We start from the raw sequence: 21,470 nt of genomic DNA on the forward strand, positions 1-21,470 counted from the left end.
TTGATAATATAAAAATCACTGAGGACTTTTAAAAACATATTTCAGTCAGAATGAGTGCCAGTCTGAATGGGAAGACAATGAGCATAGACTTCTTTTTTTTTTAAAGAGAGAGAATTTTAACATTTATTTTTTAGTTATCGGCGGACACAACATCTTTGTTTGTATGTGGTGCTGAGGATCGAACCCTGGCCGCACGCATGCAGGCGAGCGCACTACTGCTTGAGCCACATCCCCAGCCCGAGCATAGACTTCATATGTAAACTTCTTTGAAGGATTTAGATGAAAATAGCACTTTTATCATCTGTGAGGGAAAAAACAGAAGATGGAAAGGTAGGATTAGAAAATGGAGTAGACTAGAGTAGAAATGAAGTACAATCTTGAAAGATGGGCAAATAGATATGGTCTTTAACAGAAAAGGTGCATCTCATCCTCTGAAACCTCAGGAAAATAGAGAATATTGAGGCATATAAGTTTGTGGACAGTGTATAAGAAGTTGAAAAAAATGATCCCTCTAATTTTTCCATAATGAAGATAATTTAAAATGTATTGAAGGAAACGAGAAGTTGAGTTGTGGGCTAAAGAAAATATCAACAGTTCCAAATAGTTATTAAGAAGAGTGGGAGAGGGTATTCCCTTAATCAGATTCATTCTGTTTGCTAATAAAGTTCCAACTCTTTAGCATGGAGTTCAGAGCATTCCTCTGCCTTTATTAGGGACACAGTTTATCTTTTAAGTTTCTAGTCAGTGTGCCCCATCAAGCTTCTAGTATTTAACCCAAAATGAACTACCCAGTACTCCTGATGCATAATGTTTGTTTTCTACCCTCTATGGTTTACTCTAAAAAGGTCCACTCTAAAATGTCCCATTTTTCCATCTCTGAATTCCACATCATAATTATCTTTTACCTCTTTTCTCAAGAAACCTTCCCTGACCTCCTCATTCCCTAAGGGAAATTTTCATTTCATCTTTTCATCATGTTTTATATGTCCCTCTCTGCTTGTTGATTTTTTTACTGTATGTGTACTCTGTATACATATTTATTTATGTTCATATCTTCTTTTCAAAGTCCTGCAGTCAAGCTCTCCTTCTTTACAGATAGCTAGCATTCAAATATTGTTTGACAAATGACTGTAGGACTTTAAAAATTTGGTTTAACCCCTTCTGAGACTTCTTTATGGCTGGGAGCCAACTGCCTCACCTTCATAGCACATTTCTCCTAGTTTGGCCTCTCTTAGGGAGCTTTGTTGTAATCCTAGCCTTGTCTTAAGAGCCATCACTGAGCTAGTTAATGAATACCTTAGCGCTGGTAGCACTTGACTATTGAATAGTCTCTGATTAATCTATAGGCTTTAGCACAGAGCTGCAGTGATTACTCCCTGGCTCAAAAAAATCAAACTGGGATTCTGAGATATCCTGCTTTACATGAAAATGTTCACTTCTTCTAATCCCCCTCTTTGAAAAAAAGAATATATATAGATTCCTAGAGGCCATATCAGACTGCCAAGACTTGCTTAGATATCCCACAGGGTAGCAGTATTCTTTTTCCAGGGGCTGGGGTTGTGGCTCAATGGCAGAGTGCTTACCTAGCATGTGTGAGGCACTAGGTTCGATTCTCAGCACCACGTATCAATAAATAAAATAAAGGTTCATTGAGAACTAAAAATATTTTTTAAAAAAAGTAATATTCTTTTTCCCCATGACTCTACTGCAGTTTGTCTGATTTTATTTGAAAGAATGAGGAAACTGAGGCCTAGAGATTTAGTTACTTATCCAATGTTGTATAGTTAGTAGGTTTTAGAGCCAAGATTTGAATCCAGGCCCATCTACTCCAGAATTTGTGCTTCTGACTACCTCTTCCCTCACCTATAACCACATATATGATCATCTATCTCTTACAAATGAATTTGCTGTTGGTTTCCCACAGCAGTTCAAATGTACGTCACTTTCCTTTACATCCTCATATTCTGAGATTGTCTACTGCCCATTCATCTCTTACCTATTTCTCTATATTTTTAAGATGCAGGACAGTTTCTAAGTATTAGGATGAGTTTATATTGCCAAATTAATTTATTCTGTTGGCAGTAGTTCTCAAATTTTTTGGTCTGAGGACTCCTTTATATTTCTATACATTTTTTTTTTGGACCACCCTTTTATATCTCTAAAAACTGAGGACCATAGGAGCTTTATTTAAATGTACCTTTAATTTGTCTTATTAGAAATTATAACTAAGAAATTTTTAAAATATGTACTAATTTATTTAAAAATAGGGATTAAAAAGGCTGAATGTTCTCTCTGATATGCAGGTACTAATACACAATAAAGGGATAGGGTGGGAAGAATAGAAGTTCATTGGATTAGACAAAGGGGAATGAAGGAATGGGAGAGGGAATGGGAATAGGAAAGATAGTAGAGTGAATTGGACATAACTTTCCTATGTTCATATGTGAATACACGACCAGTAGTTCCATATCATGTACAACCACAGGAATGGGAAGTTACATTCCATGTATGTATAATATGTCAAAATACACTCTACTGTCAAATATAACTAAAAAGAACAAACAAAAAATTTAAAATATAGGGATTAAATCCATTAATAGTTAATTTAAATTATATATTTTTTTCTAAAAATGAACTGTTCCAAAACAATAAAAAAAGAAATGGGAAAAGTGGTTTCATTTATATTTCTGCTGTTCTCTTTAATCTGATGTTTAATAAAAAACAGCTAGAATATCATACCTGCTTCTGCACGCATTTAATCTGTTGCTATATATACATTTTTTGTTAAAGTATTTAAAGGAAATTCAATTTCATAAAAATATGTAGTTGGAAAAGGGAGGGATGTTATAATAGCCTTTTCAGGTCATGAATGTTCCTTCTCAGTTCTGTTCCCAAACTTAACAATGGCAATTTTTTCAATAGTTGCAGTGTAAAATTTGAAACTACATGGTGACTTCATACTCTGCTCTATTAAAATCCTTTGCTTTGTTTAGCACCATAAATCTTTAACCTGTGAATGATCTGAAGCATCATGCATTGATTGATCAACTGGGAAATTTTGGTTCACTGAATCATACAAATCTTCCAAATACTGATATACAATATTAAAAATCATATTCATTATTATCACTGCTTTTTGCAAAAGAAAAGTCTTTAAGTATTGTGAAGCTTTCAGGCCTACTGTGTTCACTATATGCTTGTGAGAAAATGAGAGCCATAGAGGCAGATATTATCTCAGCATTATCATGAAATGGCTTTGACCTCATTGGCCCCCCTAAAAGGGTCTCAGGGACCACCAGAAGTCCCCAGACCACACTTAAGAATCAGTGCTATTATTACTAGAATTCTAGACCAAATGCCCAACTCTGGGAGTCCCAAGAAATTAGGTCTGGCCAAAAAACAAAGAGAAAAAGTAATTGTAAAAACCAGGAAAGGGGGAGCTGGGGTTATGGCTCAGCAGTAGAGCGCTCGCCTCGCACATGCAAAGCCCCGGGTTTGATCCTCAGCACCACATAAAAATAAGTAAACAAAATAAAGTTATTGTGTCCAACTATAACTACAAAAAAAATTAAAAACAGGAAAGGAACGTTAACCAGTGTGGCCACATTGGGTAGCAGAGTGAGATCAGGAGTCTCAGCCCTGTCTTCTGAGTGCCGACATGAGCTTTAGGATTAAATAGAGGAAGAATTGGGATAGGGGGAGTAGAAGATATGCATAATTTAATAGTCTTAGTCAAACTGATCTGGTTGTTCATTATTTTAGTTCTGGTTTTGTGAGGCAGCTTTGATCCTTATTGCTTAAGGGGACAATCTCCATTTGCTGCTCAGGGTGTTTATCTATCAGACCTGTGATCCTGGAGGGAGGCAATTTAATTCCCATGAGAGGGGGGCAGTTTTATCCTGGGGTGATCTACCTGAAAGGTTCTGTTGTTCCTAGAAGCTGTAGGGCAATGACTGGAGACTTCTAGGTATCACTCCAGAAGTGTGGAACAGAGCATTGTAAAAGCTGGCAGTTGAATGCCCCTACAAATTTTCAAAATATCTTAGTTATTCTTATCCTGGTGTACTCAGTCTTGAAGAGGAACAAGATAGATTAGGTTAATTTAGGGCTAATAAGCCTTGTTATTATGTTTTAAAATGAATACTCTGTAAATGATAAAGATGCCTTTATGCAGAGCTGAGCAGGAATCTGAAGACAGATACAAAATGAAGGCAGGGATGTCAATTTTTATCCTACTTTTTAGTTATTCCTTGGGCATTTGCAGGTCCAAATGAAGAAGCAATACTTTTAGCAAAAGCAGCTTCTAATTCTCTGTTATATTGTATTGGAAAGAAATGTGAATTAAAAATGAAATATGGCATGGAAATAGAACATTGAAAATCACCAATTTGTCAGATTCTAAATATCCAAGTTGTTGTAGACCTGTGGGTGCCCTGAAATCCCGACAGTCGATTTTTCTGTGAGATCTGCTCCCTCAAATCCTGAACACCTCAAAGCCATTCTCCTAAGAAGTACATAGACCTAAGGTGATATTTTTAATTAGCTGTGTTATGACCATCTGAAAAGGACCAGAAGGATCTAGTTGGTTGGCAGGAAAGATTTTGAAAACAAGAAGTAAGATCTAATCATCTCATAAATCTAACTCGATTCCAGGAATTAATAGAGTGATAAGTCCTCAGACATAATTAGTATTTCATTAAGCAAAATTTAATTTTATCTTCAAACAAATGAAACCTCTTTTCCTTGGGTGGGGACTAATGTATTGGGTAGTGTCAGCACCCATATTGGCTGAATATAAAATATGGGTTCAATCCAGGTGACTTACTTGCAGTGTATAATTGAAATACTTGTTAATTAAGCTAAATGTTGTATCTCATATGCAAAATAGCCCACGAGATATAAAGATGATCAGGCAGTATGCTCTTCCATAGTTGAAAATGGAGTGTGCACTGGAAATGGAGAAAATAAAGTCCTGAAGGCAGGGTGACTGTATGGCTGGGTGTGTGAGGGGAAATAGTGAAAGATAAAATGTAATAAGTAAATTGGAATCAGAGTTGGAAGGGTCTTGATTTCACTTCTTAGGACATGGAGTGATGGTGTTAAGGATGATTGTGGAATTTAACAAAGACATCCCAAAATGTCTGAGTCCTTTTTTACCCCTAGTCATTTTTCTCTCCAGTGAGGCCCTCAGGGTAATATAAGTTCCTAATCTGTTAACATCCAGACCTATACCCTGAGTGTTCTATGTCACACTGCCTTTTTAATTTAATTTAATTTAATTTTTTTTAAGACAGGATCTTACTAAATTGCTGAGACTAGCCTTGAATTTACAATCTTTCTGTCTCAGCCTCCCAAGCCACTGGGATTATAGACATGTCACCACTAGAACCTCACACTTGCTTTTGAGCATGCCTTTCATATGTAGATCAACAAATCCAGAGCTCATACCCCAAGACATCTCCTATCTAACTCAAAAAACAAGCCAGTATTTCTCTTGCCCCAAACCACCCAGGGTCAGGTACTAGATACCAAGTATCACTTCTATAGTCCAAACCCCTCTAAAATTATTGACTGTCCAGTCCTAAAGCTATCTGTTCTGCTTCACTCATTCCTGGAGAATCAAACTACAATAAAGGCTCTGGGCTATGCTTTCCCACTCAATCCTGCCTCCTAGCCATCCCTGATACTTTACACATGGTCCTCCATGGTGTGGCATGGCCACCTTTCTTGGGAGTTGAGAAATAAACTCTTCCTCTGTACCTGTGCATCTTAAGATACCATCTCTAGCTTTAGAGCAGTGAGTGTGTCCCAAACTGTGGTGAAGGACTAATTTCTATTTTTTCCCTATTCTTCATAAACTGATACCATTATAAAATATAATAACAATGAATTTCTGGAAAAGTCATCACATTCTTAAATGTTATGACTATGTTACTTGCTATAAAAATTTCTAAACGTTTCTCAGTTTCTTTGCTTGTCTCTTTGCAAACCAGTAACAAGTCTTATACTAGCATTGATCTGTGAATCACACTTTGAATAGAACTGGTTCAAGGGAATGACTCAATGACTCAATGGGGATGCCCAAACAAGAGAGGAGTAGTAAGGCAGAGGAGGCCCCCATCTCTTTACCAATCCAACAACATAGGAGAAAGCATAAGATTGGCCAGGCACATGCCCTTGTGATAGCGAGTCAGGCTTTACTCATAACAAGACCCAGCCACCATTCTGGAATCTACTAGTGTACCTCCTCCTCTCTGAAGCCAAGATGCTACAGAACAAAATAAACCAGGGTGATGAGAGATGTTCTTACCTGCAGCCTCTTTCCTAGAGGCCTTTGTATATAGCCTATGGCATGTGTTTAACAGTGAACTTTATATAAATGACCTAACAATAATGGTTTAGAGCCTAGGCAGGAAAATACTACATAATAAATGAAAAAATAAATAAACACAGGTGAGAGAATGGAGCCATGATAAAAGTAGAATTCTCCAAAGAAAATGTACTGATCTGGGGATGGGGACTTCGTACGTTATAGGAAGAGGTAGAAACTGAAAGCCTTTTGAGTGTAGAACTAGAAATTGAGTTCTGTACAACACAAAGACAAGGATAGAAATGCTAAAAAGGGTCCTACAGCCTTTCCAATGTTATTATCAAAAGTATTATCAAAAAAGGTTTCTTTAAGCACTTACAATATATGCACTATCTTGGCACAGTGCATGCCCTTAACTTCTACAATGCAGTCTTTTTTTTTTTTTCTCCCCACTGGTAATTGAACCCTGGGGTACTTTTCTACTGAGTTACATCCCCAGCCCTTTTTATTTATTTATATATATTTTTGTTTTGAGACAGGGTCTTTAAATTACCAAGGGTCTCAATAAGTTGCTGAGACTGGAGTTGGACTTTTGAGACTCTCCTGCCTCAGCCTCCTGAGTCATTGGGATTACAGGTGTGCCACCACACACCCAGCGAGGGCAGTTAAGGCCTAAAAACTCTTAAAATCCTACATAGTTTTAAGCTGTTGTGAAGCTCCTTCAAAGTCCTAATTGGACAAAACTAAGTATCTCAGGGTAGCAAGGAGGATTGTCTAATAGCAGTCATTTTTCAAGTTTCTTTCTCTTAGGGCAGTGGTCTTCAAAATGGGCTTATATCCTCTTGGGGCACTTGAAGACTTTCCAAGCACAATTTTAAGGAACCCAATTTCCAGACCTTTAGCACACAACTACCTGAGATCAACCCTGTGGTTCAAAATCACACTGGTTCTCTTTTCCCACTTTCCTTTTCAGAAGTACTCTCCTCCTTATTCATCCCAAATTTTATGTGGTTCATTTCTCTGAGGTATAAAAGTCTTTGGGATGCCAAGTAAAAGGACAATTGAAAATATTACTGTCTATGAATTTTTCTTTAGGGACCTTAAATTCACCATAAGGTTGTCTGAATTTATCTGTATCTTATATTTTTGTTAAAAATAAAGCAGTTATGGGCTAGGATTGTGGCTCAGCGATAGAGCACTCCCCTAGCATGTGCAGGCCCTGGGTTTGATCCTCAACCTCATAAAAATAAAAATAAAGGTACTGTGTCCAACTACAACTAAAAAAATAAATATTTAAAAAAATAAATAAAGCCGTTATAATCAAGGGTGTCGGGCTGTTGTAAATTCAGGGTAGGATGACTGTCACTGGGATACATTTATTTAAAATGAAAAAATGAGGTCATGCTTTTTCAAAATTAAAATAAGTCTAATCTAGCCTGTTACTTTGACATTGAGGGCTAGCTTTATCAATTAAATCATGTGGTGAACACTCTCATAAATGAAATGAGCTAAATCTTTCACTCTAAAGTTTTGATAAAATTTATATTTAAAGCATGTGATAAGATAGAATCATTTTATTGCAAAATGTGGCAAATGACATAAAGAAATTAACAGTGTTTTAATTATTCCAAACTTTTCAAGTGGGTTAAAAAAGGTGTCTTTAAGGAAAAGAGTAACTCATGTAATTATTAGTAAATAATAAATCCTTTTTGGAATACTTCTAACAATTAGGTAAAAAATCCTTTGGCAAGTTTGGTTTTCAGTTTTTTGCTTTCAACAAAATTAAAAGAAGACCTGATTTGTTCAGTGATAGATCATTATGATGAAATTTGCTGATAGTTTGCTACATTAATTTTTGCATATAACTTTGAAAGAGTTTAAGAATTAAGTGATATTACTATAACAAAATTCTTCCTTTCCAAGATAATATTTGTATGAATAGATTTCTCAGGATTTAAAATCTATTACTAGAAAAGAGGGGGAATTGATGGTGAGCCATGTGTCATTCTAATAATAAGTATTAAAACAAATAGTGAAGCCCCAGTTTTATGAAAATCCATAAAGCCAGACTCAGCAATTTAGTGAGGCCGTAAACAACTTAGTGAAACCCTGTCTCAAAATAATAATAAATAAGTAAAAAGGGCTGGGGATGTAGCTCAGTGGTAAAGCACCCCTTTAATCAATCTCCAATTCCAAAAAATAAAAAATAAGAATAAACAATAAAAATTTAAAAAATGAATAAATTCATCTATCTCATTAAGAGATACATTTTAATGAAATTTTCTGTTTAAACTAATTTATTATAAAATATGTAATATATTTGTGTAGCTTGATCAATTATATTCATGAGAATTATAATAACAATGCAGGAAATGTTATTTTTAAAGATTTTAAGGGTCACAAGAATTTTAAGTGATGGTTTTACTTGAAAAATGCGAATGTAGAGAATTATGTAATTTACAATTGTTTAACCTGGGAATTATATAATTTACAACTATTTAAATTTCTGATAAAAAAATGTTATATTGACTTTAAAATGAGGCAAGAGAGGGCATGCATAATATTCAACTAAACTAAAAGGCCCTGAAGACCACTGTAGAGTAGTACTCACGGAGGGAATAGTAAGTGGTATGGGCACTTTTCAAGTTCTGTGTGGCATTAGAGTTTAACTTCAGTAAGCGGAAGGACACACTCACCGTCGTGAACCTTAGTGAACATAAGAAGTACACACAGTGATGTGCTTCCCAATGGATCAGCCACCTAAAATGTGAGATAACAAGCCTCATAGCCATACATTAGTTAACAGCGAGTAGAGTTTCTAGATAGTTAGCTGGTCAGACAGAGGAGTGTCTCAGAGGGTATGGAGGAGGGGAAGTAACAGTGGGTGATGGAGTTGTGGAAATACAACATCCAACATTACTCTAGGGAACAAACATTGCATTCTGATAAGAGAGCTGCCAGGGTGGGGCTTGGGCTGGCAGCACCACTGTCTTGGCTTATCCTGTAAGGGGTCCCAGCCCAACTCATGCTTCTCTTTCTTTTTTCTTCCCCCTTCAGTCACTGCTCAGCATCCCAGGCTCACCCTTCCTCTCCCGCCACAACAGCAAAAGTAGCATCTTCAGCTTCCGGGGCCCTGGGCGGTTCCGAGACCCAGGTTCGGAGAATGAGTTTGCAGATGACGAGCACAGCACCGTGGAGGAGAGCGAAGGCCGCAGGGACTCGCTATTCATCCCCATCCGGGCCCGGGAGCGTCGCAGCAGCTACAGCGGCTACAGCGGCTACAGCCAGGGCAGCCGCTCCTCGCGCATCTTCCCCAGTCTGCGGCGCAGCGTGAAGCGCAACAGCACCGTGGACTGCAATGGCGTGGTGTCGCTCATCGGCGGGCCGGGCTCCCACATCGGCGGGCGACTACTGCCAGAGGTGAAAATAGATAAGGCAGCTACCGATGACAGTGTAAGGAAGTACCCACAGTAGATGAGGCTAGGCATGGCAGTCTCTCGCTCCCTTCCCCTCTTCCCGCCCTGCCCTTGGCACAGGTCTCTCAATCCCACCCTTATTAATACCCGCTGTTTTTTGTTCTCTCCCTCCTAGTTCTCTCTTCAGTCCTGCCTCTGTTACCCTGTTTTCTCCTTTCCTTTATTTTTTTTCTCCATCTTCCCTCCAACTTTCTTCCTTGTTTCTGACTCCCTTTACCATCCTTTTATCTTACTTGTTTCTCTCCATTTTTGCAAGTCTGTCTGCCCATCTGTTCCCCTCCCCCTACCTGCATTAACTGACTGCCCGATGGAATGAGAATGCCAGAGTGCCACCACCAATGACGAAGTCTGACAAGTCTGAGCCAGTTTGGAACCACCATTGCTTCTCCCACACTCCAACTTCCTCTGTCCTCCTAGGGAAACAGCTTGAAATTTAAAAATCTTATTCTTTCTGTTTAAGAAAAAAAAAAAGTAATATAGTTTTGAATAATGTTTTATCTCCTGAGATGTGATTTTTTCCAAAGAGGCATGTTCATGTGGGATGCTGGGGCCAGAGGTGTATACAAGGAGAAAAGCCAGGCAAGGAGAGGTTAAGACCAGTAGGAAACTGGACCTAGACTCTTAGAAGAAATTGAAATGGAAATAAGTCAAAGGAGGAAAAAGTGGGGGGTTGGGGCGAGAACACACAGTGTATGGGGGAGGAAGGAGAAGGGAATCAAAAGATGAATTTTAAATGTAATCAAATGTCAGGCTCTGGAGAAGTTGCATGTAATAGCTACACAAAGTCACTTGCCTGTGGGGTTCCAATAGTGACCCCCTCTTTGGAAAATCCATCTATTAATCTTACTTTAAATTCTAAGCTGTTTATACCTTTTATTTTTTTTTTAGTTGAAATTATTATGACCTTGGTGATCCTTATCCTTTCTACCTCTAATTCCTTAACTTTCCTTGATGCTTTCTTAGCTGGTATAAGCTCTTGATATAAGCTTCTATATTGTTCTAACTTCAGTGTCCTCTAACACAGCATGAAGATAGCTAGCCCTTTAATCAGCATGATGCATGTATGGAGGAAAACTGGATAATCATAGATGAAATCTTTCAGAGTGATTTGTCTTTTTAGCATGTTAGAGCAGTTATTGACTGTACATAAAAATTCAAAAGGCAGTTTGGTTGTGTTTGAGATTCACTCATCTCCCCCTGCCCTGTTATCTTAAAAGCAGAATATTTCCCCCTTATATTTATACTTTTTAAAAAGCTAAAAATTACTTTTACATGCATTATTTAATTTCTTCTAAGCAAAAATTCTGTAAGCTGGGCATGGTGATGCATGCCTATAATCCTAGCAGCTCCAGAGGTTGAGGCAAGAGGTTCGTGAGTTCAAAGTCAGCCTCAGCAAAAGCAAAGCACTAAGCAACTCAGTGAGACCCTGTCTCTAAATAAAATACAAAATAGACTGGGGATTGTAGCTCAGTGACCAAGTGCCCCTGAGTTCAATCCCTGGTACAAAAAAATATATATATATCTATAAGACTGAAAGAGATTAAGATTACTTTTTTGTTGTTGTTAGTTTTCGGCAGACACAACATCTTTGTTTGTATGTGGTGCTGAGGATCGAACCTGGGCGGCACGCATGCCAGGCGAGCGCTCTACCGCTTGAGCCACATCCCCAGCCCTAGATTACTATTTTTAAAATGAGAAACAGGTTCAGAAAATTTGTGTTCCTTTAGGTTATACAACTCATCAGTGATAGATCCAAAATCTTAGACCCTTTAGAAACCCCAATCTGCTGTTTTCCAATTAATTTTAATGTCTTCTCTGTATAGTCACTGGCTATCACTCTTCTGGAGATTTGTTTATTTAAGATCAACTACAATGGGAATAGCAGTAGTAGTAGTGACTGCAGAGTTCTCCCTAAAACCAGAGTGTTGGCAAAAATAACTGTTATAGATGAGTATATTTACATTTAATTTTTATTTGATTTTCACTAATTCTGTATCTAGTTGAATATTTTGGGCTCCACAATTATAAAGATAATTCTATTCTCTGAAAAAAGCAAGAGCTGACATCATTGGAGAGTGAGGGGTAGTTCAGCATGACAGTACAGTGGAGATAGTTCAAATATTTAGAGCTAAATTTGACTTTAATGTCCTAGCAGTTTTAATCTAACATTTTAGCCCAAATAATACAACTTATACAACTAGATACAGAGTTAGTGAAAACTAAATAAAAATAAATGTAAATATAATCATCTATAACACATAATCATCTATAACATTTGTTTTTGCCAACTCTCTGGTTTTAGGGGGAACTCTGCAGTCACTACTACTGCTAATTCCATTGTTGTTGATCTTAAATAAACAAATCTCCAAATAAATCTGTTCTTTTTTTTTTTTTTTTTTTTTGATGAAGAGATGAGAGAAGGTATCTAGAAAGGATCTTCAAAGTCAGGTGATCAGGTTTGGGGTTTTTGTTTTGTGACTTCTGTCATACTGGTGGCTATGGAAAATAAGACTTTCTGTACCACCCTACACTGTGGCCTACACAACTATGCCTTTGCATTTGTGGGACACGTACATACTCTGCACCCCATATGCACTTAGGAGATTTTCTGCAGTGGTCCCAAGTGATGATGGTGACAGAACTGGTCCAGGACCAGGAGGCGAGACCTCAAAGTGGCAGAAAGGTGTAGTAGGCAAGAACATATCATTCCCAAGAGTTTCATAACTAGGAAAAACTCTTTTATTAGAAGTCATAAAGAAGCTGTTATGGCTAGTCATAAATGTAGGGAAATGTCTTTTATGCTAATGGGCCAAAAAGAACAAAACAAGCAAAAGAGGATACCTAGTCTATGTAGTATGAGATCAAATCCATATAAAGACAAAATACATAGAAAAAAATGACTAAAAGTTAGCAGTAGTTGCCCTTGAAAGGAAAAATTACTAGTGACCTTTTTCTTTCTTATGCTTTTTTTTCCAGTTTTCTACAGTGGGCTTAATAACTATAGCTATCCCATGCTGAGTTCTTACTACAGTGTGCTAAGCACTTTGTATATATGATTTTATTTAACTCATGTAACCACCCTACTCAGTAAGAAATGTCCTCCTCAGAGATTTAGTAACTTTAGTTAAGTTTTTATTTGAACCAAGGTTTTCCTAATGGCAAAAAGATCTTTCTGACAGCTTAAATATTAGCTCCTTTGAAAAGTAGGGTAAATAGTCATTTTCTTAGAAGGATATACTATATTAACACTTTTATGTTAATATTGTAAATTTTAATTATAAATCAGTGGTGAAGTACCTCTGGATTCAGTCCCCACTACCAAAAACAAACAAAAAAGCTTTCAGGTCTTTATTAATTATGTGACTATGATTGAATAGTGATGATTTTTTCAGAATTTGGGAATGTTTGCTTTTGCTTTCTGCTAAAGCAGCAAATAAGGGAACTTTTTCCTGTTTCTCAATCTTTGGTTTGAGAAAACAGGACTCATAAAGAGAGCAGGTTCTGTCAGCAATCCAGAAACCACACATAACTCAGATGTCTTATTGAGGCAGATGTGCTAGTACAATGTTCACAGCCCCACCTCCTGTGAGACAGGTACTGCTATTGTCTGCACTTTTGAGAAGGTATCCTAGGCTTAGAGGGAAAAAGTAACTTATCCAAGATTGCACAGTGAGCAATAAAGTTAGAATTTGAGTCCAGGCATTCTGACCAGAGATTTAACCATTAACTGTTACACAGTACTAACTCTAAAGCCCAGTTTCTTCTTTTGCTCCATTTGTTCATATGTTCCTTGGAAAGTGATATCTCTAAATCCATTTTCTTTTCTGTTAAAAAAAAAAGTGGGGGAGGGATCAAAGGACATTTGCTGTAGAACTGTTGTGAAGTCTAAATAGAACATACAAATATGTGAAGTGTATTTTGTAGCCCATTGTTGTAGCCTTTCGTTTCTTTATACTTTTATTATACTTTTGGACTTTTTTGTCCTGAGAATTTGAGGGTGAAATTTCTATAGAATTGCTTGACTTGGAGAGAGTAGAGCTTCTTCTAGTATTCTAAAGATCCTTTGAGAAAGAAATTGTTGTATAATTATTGAAAAGCAGAATGCTGTAAAGGCTTGAAAGGGATTAATGGCTAGATTCTAAGGACATGTCTAAAATCCTGTCGATTTTAGTTCCAAGAAAAATGATTGATAAATTTCTAGTTATGTATTTCTACGTGATAGCAATTTAGAATTAATAAGTTGAGCTTCCTTGGGCAGATCTATGGAAAAGTGGGTAGAATCTGCTGTCTGGACTGCTGCAGTTTAGGAAGCTGGAAGCCAGTAGCCAAATGCTCTGATAAACTTTGAATTTAGATTAAGAGAAACTGACTAATTTGTTTGTTTATTGGTGCTGGGAATTGAACACAGAGGGACTCTACCACTGAGCTACATTTTACATTTTTTATTTTGAGACAAAGTCTTGCCAAGTTGTCCAAGTTGGCTTCAAACTTGCAATCCTCCTGCCTTGGCCTCCTAAGTTGCTGGAAATGCAGATGGGCACCACTGCACCTGATTTTAGCTTTTAAAGAACTTAATTAAGGTTCTTAGTTACTTCCTCTGTTACTGATAGTTTTACTCCAAGGCTTCTTATAGGATGAATTAAGAAAAGACAGCTCCTGGCTTTAAATGGTTTTTAAATCTTCTCCATCCTCTCCAACAGCTCTCTCCCAGATGATAAGAATGGGTAGCTGAGCTCATAGCAGAGGTACATCTCCCAAAATCCCCAGCAGAGGTCTACTGCACAACTGCTTTACTTGGGAGAGTCTACTCCAGGTTTCTTCCCTTCTGTTGACTCAGTGGTCTGCTGGAATATGCAAAGTCAGCATTGCCAATAAGAATGTAAAATTGTACAGCCACTTTGGAAAATAGTCTGGCAGTTCCTCAAAAAATTAAACATAGGGGCTGGGGTTATAGCTTAGTGGTAGAGCACTTACCTCGCATGTGTGAGGCATTGGATTCAATCCTCAGACCACATACAAATGAATAAAGATGTTGTGTCCATCTACAACTAAAATATGTATGTGTGTGTGTGTGTGTGTGTGTGTATAAATTAAACATATGACACAACAGTTCTACTACTAGATGTATTCCCAATAGAATTGAAAATATGTTCTCACAAAAAAAATTGTACAAGAATAGTCAAAATCATTATTCACAATAGTCAAAAAAAGTGCTCATCAGCTGATAATCATCTGAACAAAATGTGTTACATCCTTATTGTGGAACATTATTCAGCCATAAAAAGAAAGAATTATTTAAGCATCAAGGATGAATAAATACTATTTTATTTACTAGAATAAATGCTATTCTAGATTATTTTTAAAAGATTATTTTCCTACTGTAAAGCATTTGTACATTCCTTATAAATTTTAAAATCATTTTATTAGTTTCTTCTGAAAAACTTAGAGTCTTGATAGATAAATTGGGGAGAACAGGCATATTAATTCTAATATCTTATAATCTATGAATGTGGTATTTTTCTTCATTTTTCTAGGTCTACTTAAATTTCTCTTAAGAAAAAGTTTGGCTTCCAGTAGGTCAGATTGCTCTCTCTAGTGACAACCCAGGAAGCTGAACAATAACAACCAGCCCCAAATGACCAGGACTTGAGTAATAACTGATAGGTCTCCTAATTTTTGTTCTCGTTTGCAACTTAGGACCAGAGAAAGCCAGCTCTGCACTCCTAATCAATCACCCAGGATATCTGCTTCTAGTTAGTCCACCTCCAGTTTCCCCATGCCAACAGCTTTCTCTGAAAACTAAGGAATATCTGAAACCTTCCCTTTTACCCCTACAAAGATTTCCCACTCTCCCTGCCTTTGAATCTCTGCCAGAATGCAAGCAGTAGTGACTGATACCCTTGCTGTAGAAAGCTCTAAATAAATAGCTTCATTTTTTCTTAATTGGTTGATCTTTGTTTATCTCAATATATAAAACATTTCATAAATATTCACATACTCTGCCAACCGTATTCTTTATTAAAGGTCACTGTGTGATCAGATTGCTACAGTACACTGAGTAATCCTCACCCAGAGTTATTGAAGTTGAATCGGTGCCTTGCTTGAAAATCAATTGAGGGCTAGTGATGTGGCTCAAGCGGTAGCGCGCTCGCCTGAAAATCAATTGATGTATACATGTGGTTCTGAAATCTATTCTGTTCCTTTAATCTGTGTGTCTATTCTTAGGCCCATACATGTTTATCTTGTAATGAGTCTAAAATTGAGGCAGTTTTTAAAGACATTTAAAGGATAAAAATTTTTAAGAAATAATTTTGCGGGCTGGGGATGTGACTCAAGTGGTGGTGCGCTCGCCTGGCATGTGCGGAGCACTGGGTTCGATCCTCAGAACCGCATAAAAATAAATAAGTGAAATAAAGGTATTGTGTCCAACTACAACTAAAAAAATAATAAATATTAAAAAAAGAAATAATTTTGCTATTCTAGATCATTTTTAAAGATTATTTTTCTATTGTAGAACCTTGGAGCATTGCTTATACATTTTAGAATTTTAATTTCTATCAAAAAACTTAGAATTTTGTAGATCAGTTTGGGGAGAGTGGGCATCTTAATTCTAATGTCCTAAAAATCTATGAATGGTGGTGTATTTCTTCATTTATTTAGGTGTCCTCAAGGTTCTCGCAACAAAATCATAGTTTCATAATGGGGGGTTTTGCACATCTTTCATTGGATTTATTCCTTGTTTCACAAAAGGTATAATTTAAAAACTTGATTTTTCAAGTGTTTGTTGCCACAATATAGAAATACAGTTGATTTTTATATATTGATCTTGCATCATGTGACCTTGTTAAATTATAACATTTGGTCTTATTAAATTCAGAGGTTTTTTATTTTAGGAAAATTCTACATAGTTTTCTATATACACAGTAATATTTTCTGTGGATAACAACTTAAATAATTGTTTTTATTTGTTTTTGCTTTATTGCATTCATTGTGATGTTAGATACAAAATTAAATACAATTGATGAAAGCAGACATCTTCTTTATTTCCAATATTAAGGGGAAGGGATTTAATGTTTTACCATGAGCATTGGCTATTGGTTGGCTATAGGTTTTCATAGATATCTTTTATCAGATTGAAACTACTATGTGCTATTTGTGGCTTGCTGAGAAATTTTATGCAGAGGTATTGAATTTTGTTCAGTGCTGTTCATTTGCATTTATGAGGTGATCAAATTCATTTTCTTCTTTATTCTGTCATTGTGATGCATGACATTGACCTTTTTTCTGGCTCTAAACTAACCTTGCTTTCCTGGGATAAACTGTTTGTGATTATCATGTATTATCCTTTGTGTATATTGCTGGATTTTGTTTACTCATATTTTGCTGAGGATTTTAAACCTCTGTTTATGAGAACAGTTTCTTGTGCTGTTTTTGTCAGGTTTGATATCAGGATTATGTTCACTTTATTAAGCAAGTGAATATCCTTATCCTCTGTTTTCTGAATTTGTGTAAGATTAGTATTATTTCTTACAAATGTTTCATAGAAATCACTTGTAGAGCCCTCTAGGGCTGGAGTTTTCTTTGTAGTAAGGTTTTTAAATTATTAATGGGCTATGAAGATTTTCTATTTCTTCTTGTATCAGTTTTGATAGTTATATTTTGACTAGTTTGACCATTTCACTTAAGATGAATTGGCACAAAGCTAAGTATCTGTAGGATTTATAGTGATAGCCTTTCTTCCTTTCTGAAAATGATAATGTGTGTTTCTTTCTGTTTTTATTGGCCAGTCTTGCTATAGGAATTATGATTTTATTAATCTTTTCAAAAACCAATATTTTACTTTTTTATTATCTATTATTTATCAATTTATTATTTCATTTTCTGTTTTCATTATTTCCTTTTATCTATTTACTAATATTTAATTTAATTTTTTCTGCTTTCTTAAAATAGAAGTTTAGAGCATTGATTCTTATGCCTTTTTTATTTTCAAATGTGAGTAAAGTGATAAAATTTCCTCTAGCCTTTACTTTAGCTGCATCCCATAAATTTTAATGTATTGTGTTTTCATTATCATTGATTTTAAATATTTTCTAATTTCCCTTGTGATTTCTTCTTTGCAACATGGATTTTTTAGAAATCTGTTGTGGGACTTTTTCTAAATATCTTATTGTTCCCAGAAGACTTTGATGAACCAGTTATTTGAATCTATTCCAAATGCTCTTGTTTTATAGAAAGAGAACATATGAATTTTTTACCCATAAAATTACGCAAGCATGGGTTTTGAACTTTTTTTTTCTTGGTGTCTTTTAGTTATTTCTTTTTTGAAAATTAAAATGTATTCTATAAGGGAGTTACAATCAAATTTTAATGTTGCAGACATTATCTCCATGTATCCCTGCTATAGTTTATTTTCATTTAACATCAAAAGATATACATAATAGTTGTTCCGTCTTAGTATTAAGCTTAAGGATTATTTTAGCTTTCCAGTAAGGACTATTAAATGATAATCTAATGTTTAAATAGGTCTTTTAGACTCTGTTTTCATGAATTTTGTTTTTTAAGGTTGATGATAATAAATCCTAAGAATTTATATCTTGTTATAGCCAGCCAGCCAGCCCAGAAAACAGGAAGATATGCTTAGTACAAAAACCATATAAAAGCAACTTCATATTCCTTGATGAGTCAACTGTTTTGGCAGATCTTATAGCACTGTGGAGGTCAGCATTGTGAAAATTATCTACCATGTAACAGATTTACAAAAGGGTAGTTCAGTAAAAATCTAGAATCAGTACAATGCCAGAAAAAAAAATAATAATGTCTATTGTTTAGAGCCTTTCTGTGTTCATTTTTAGATGACTATCATTTTTTAAATGTAGTAATTAAATTCGATTTATTAAATGTCTTGAATATCAGGCTGAAATTTCTTTCAAAAGTGGCTTCTCTAGGAAATGTATCTTCTGGGGCAGGATGTGTAGCTCAATGGTAGAGTACTAGCTTACTGAATGTGCAAGGCGAGGCCCTGGGTTCCACCCCCAACATCACAAAAAAGTAAAGGAAAAAAAGTTGTTTATATTATGATTTGAGACAATGATTAACAAAGTCCTTTTTTTTGGGGGGGGGGGTACCATGATTGAACTTGGGGGCACTCGACCACTGAACCACATCCCCAGCCATGTTTTGTATTTAGAGACAGGGTCTCACTGAGTTGCTTAGCCCCTCACTTTTACTGAGGCTGATTTTGAACTTTCGATCCTCCTGCCTCAGCCTCCTGAGCCACTGGGATTACAGACGGGCACCACCGCACCGGGCCAACAAAGTCGTTCTTACATATACAGATGTTTGTATAATAAGAAGCTGGGAATTCCCAAGGAAATCAGTTATTTTTTTCTTTCCATTTCTCCTATAGCTCTGCCAAACAGACAAGGCCCTGAGGAAACCAGATGTCTGGATCAGTAAAACAGTGTAACGAAGCACTTCAATAAGATAAATCTTGTCATCTACTATGAACTTTTTTTTTTTTGCAGTCCTTAAAATCTAAATATGTATAAGGGACAGAAGGACTTTTTAATGTAGCTCACCAGAATTATTTTATTTTCAAAACAGCTAGGATAATTCTGAGGTTGATCAGACATACTTCTGAGGCCTCAACAAACATGTCTCTCCCCTGGTGGCTGTCTCTGTCCTCTTATTGACCTCTTACCTTCACAGTGGAAGGAGCAGACAATTTCATATAGGTGACATGGTACAGCTGTCACTAGACAGCTAAGTGTTAAGCTAATCTGGTGTAGAATATTCACAAAAGCATAAGTAAGGGACAATAAGAAACCCTTTCTGGCTGGGCACAGTGGTACACACCTATAATCTCAGTGTCTCGGGAGGCTGAGGCAGGAGGATTGCAAGTTCAAGGCCAGCCTCAGCAACTTGGCGAGGCTCTGAACAACTTAGCAATACCCTGTCTCAAAATGAAAAATAAAAAGGGATGGGGATATAGCTCAGTGTTAAGTGCCCCTGGGTTCAATCCCCTGGTATCCAAAAGAAAGAAAAACTTTCCTATAATCCATTATACCATTATTGCCCAAGGTAAAGCATCTAACAAATATTTTTATAACAATTTGATGATTTTTATTTCACTTTTATTTGGTTTGGAATTTGAACATTGCAGGTTAACTCATAAAATAAAATTGTAATGTGGCAAAGTAAACATTATAATAAGGCCAAGCATAGTGGACGTACCTGTAAGTAATCTCATCTACTTAGGAGGCTGAGACAGGAGGACCACAAATTTGAGGCCAGCCTGAGCAACTTAGCAAGTCCCTGTCTCAAAATTGGAAAAAAGAGGAAAAAAATACACACATACACATACACACATGCATGCACACACACACACAATGCATATATATATGTTTTTTTCTTACTGTGGCTCAGAGGAGATTTGAAGTATAACTTCAATTTGCTAATGTTTAGTTAGGCTAATGCTTATTTGGTCTCTGAAAGGGGTGATTTGTTAAGAGTAATGGTGCTCCTAACCCAGGGAAGAAACAATATTCATAATTTTCAGTGTGATCAGGAACTTATCCTCAGTGAAATTTCAGGTAAAAGTGAATTTGACTTATTTTATCATGTGAACCAGTTCTAGCCAAATGCCATGGATGTAAGATTAGACAAGAAAACTCAGGGTCCACTCCTAGTGGCAGTTCCCTGGGGGGTTTGGTCTTTCTACTCTGTGGTTGGAGTTAACCAAGTGAGGCATTTGGGTCCCAGCCAGATTTTTGGGTTTATTGTAGATTTGCATAACTTAAGTGACTTGGTCTTATCTAGACAACTAAGGATGAACTGTAGCCAACTTATTTCATTCTTGAAGTGACTAGATTGCTGAATTGGTGTTAGAAAATAAATTTAAGAAGTAATGAAGATTGTATGTTCTTGTTCATACTCTGGACCATCCATCCAATAAGGCCCAGCCTTACATTTATCAGATCTTTCTTACCCTATTGCTATCTTTTTATAGGCAACAACTGAGGTGGAAATTAAGAAGAAAGGCCCTGGATCTCTTTTAGTGTCCATGGACCAACTGGCCTCCTATGGACGGAAGGACAGAATCAACAGTATAATGAGTGTTGTTACAAATACACTAGTAGAAGGTATGTGCCCTGTGATGCTGCTGAGATATAAGTATGTAGTGTGCATGATAAATATAATCCCTGTCCCTTGATCTGAGTTTTTCAAAACTATCTCCAAGTTTTAGGAATAGATCTTACTGGTTGTAGAAAACAGTATCACAAATTCTCTTCACAAATTGATGTGCAGAGAATCAAACAATTACTTCAAATCTGTCAACATTGTATATAAACAGGTAAAAAGGCTGAAGGAGCAACAGAGAATGAACCAGAAAATCCCAGGAAGCCTCAGTAATCAGCATCATGAGGAGCCTGTGGGGTGTTGTGAGACATCAGGGAATGTGGGTCAAGCACTGAAAAGATACATGATGGAATCCCCTTCATGGCCTCTACCCCAAACCACACCTTTTTCTCTTCCTTTTAATTACTTAGATCCCTTTTGGGTTTTCTTGAGGGAAGAATGTACTCTGCATTTTGATTGCACCTAATTCTGCCTCTCTTCAAACACCCCCACATATCCATAAATACATTTGACGTGTGACTAGGTAAGTTGAACCCCCTCTACTT

General features: G+C 36.5%; 1 protein-coding gene across 1 annotated transcript in view; it reads left to right on the forward strand.

The window, feature by feature from the left end:
• The window catches only part of SCN8A (sodium voltage-gated channel alpha subunit 8), a 176,337-nt gene that overhangs the window by 100,471 nt on the left and 54,396 nt on the right, over positions 1-21,470 (forward strand). Inside the window, exons 12-13 of the mRNA XM_081310121.1 lie at positions 9,368-9,730; positions 20,795-20,927. Coding sequence (XP_081166247.1) covers positions 9,368-9,730; positions 20,795-20,927 — 496 coding nt within the window. The remainder of the gene's footprint in view (positions 1-9,367; positions 9,731-20,794; positions 20,928-21,470) is intronic.

The sequence above is a fragment of the Spermophilus citellus genome (genome assembly GCF_964194105.1).
Source record: "Spermophilus citellus genome assembly, chromosome: 10".
Lineage (NCBI taxonomy): Eukaryota > Metazoa > Chordata > Mammalia > Rodentia > Sciuridae > Spermophilus > Spermophilus citellus.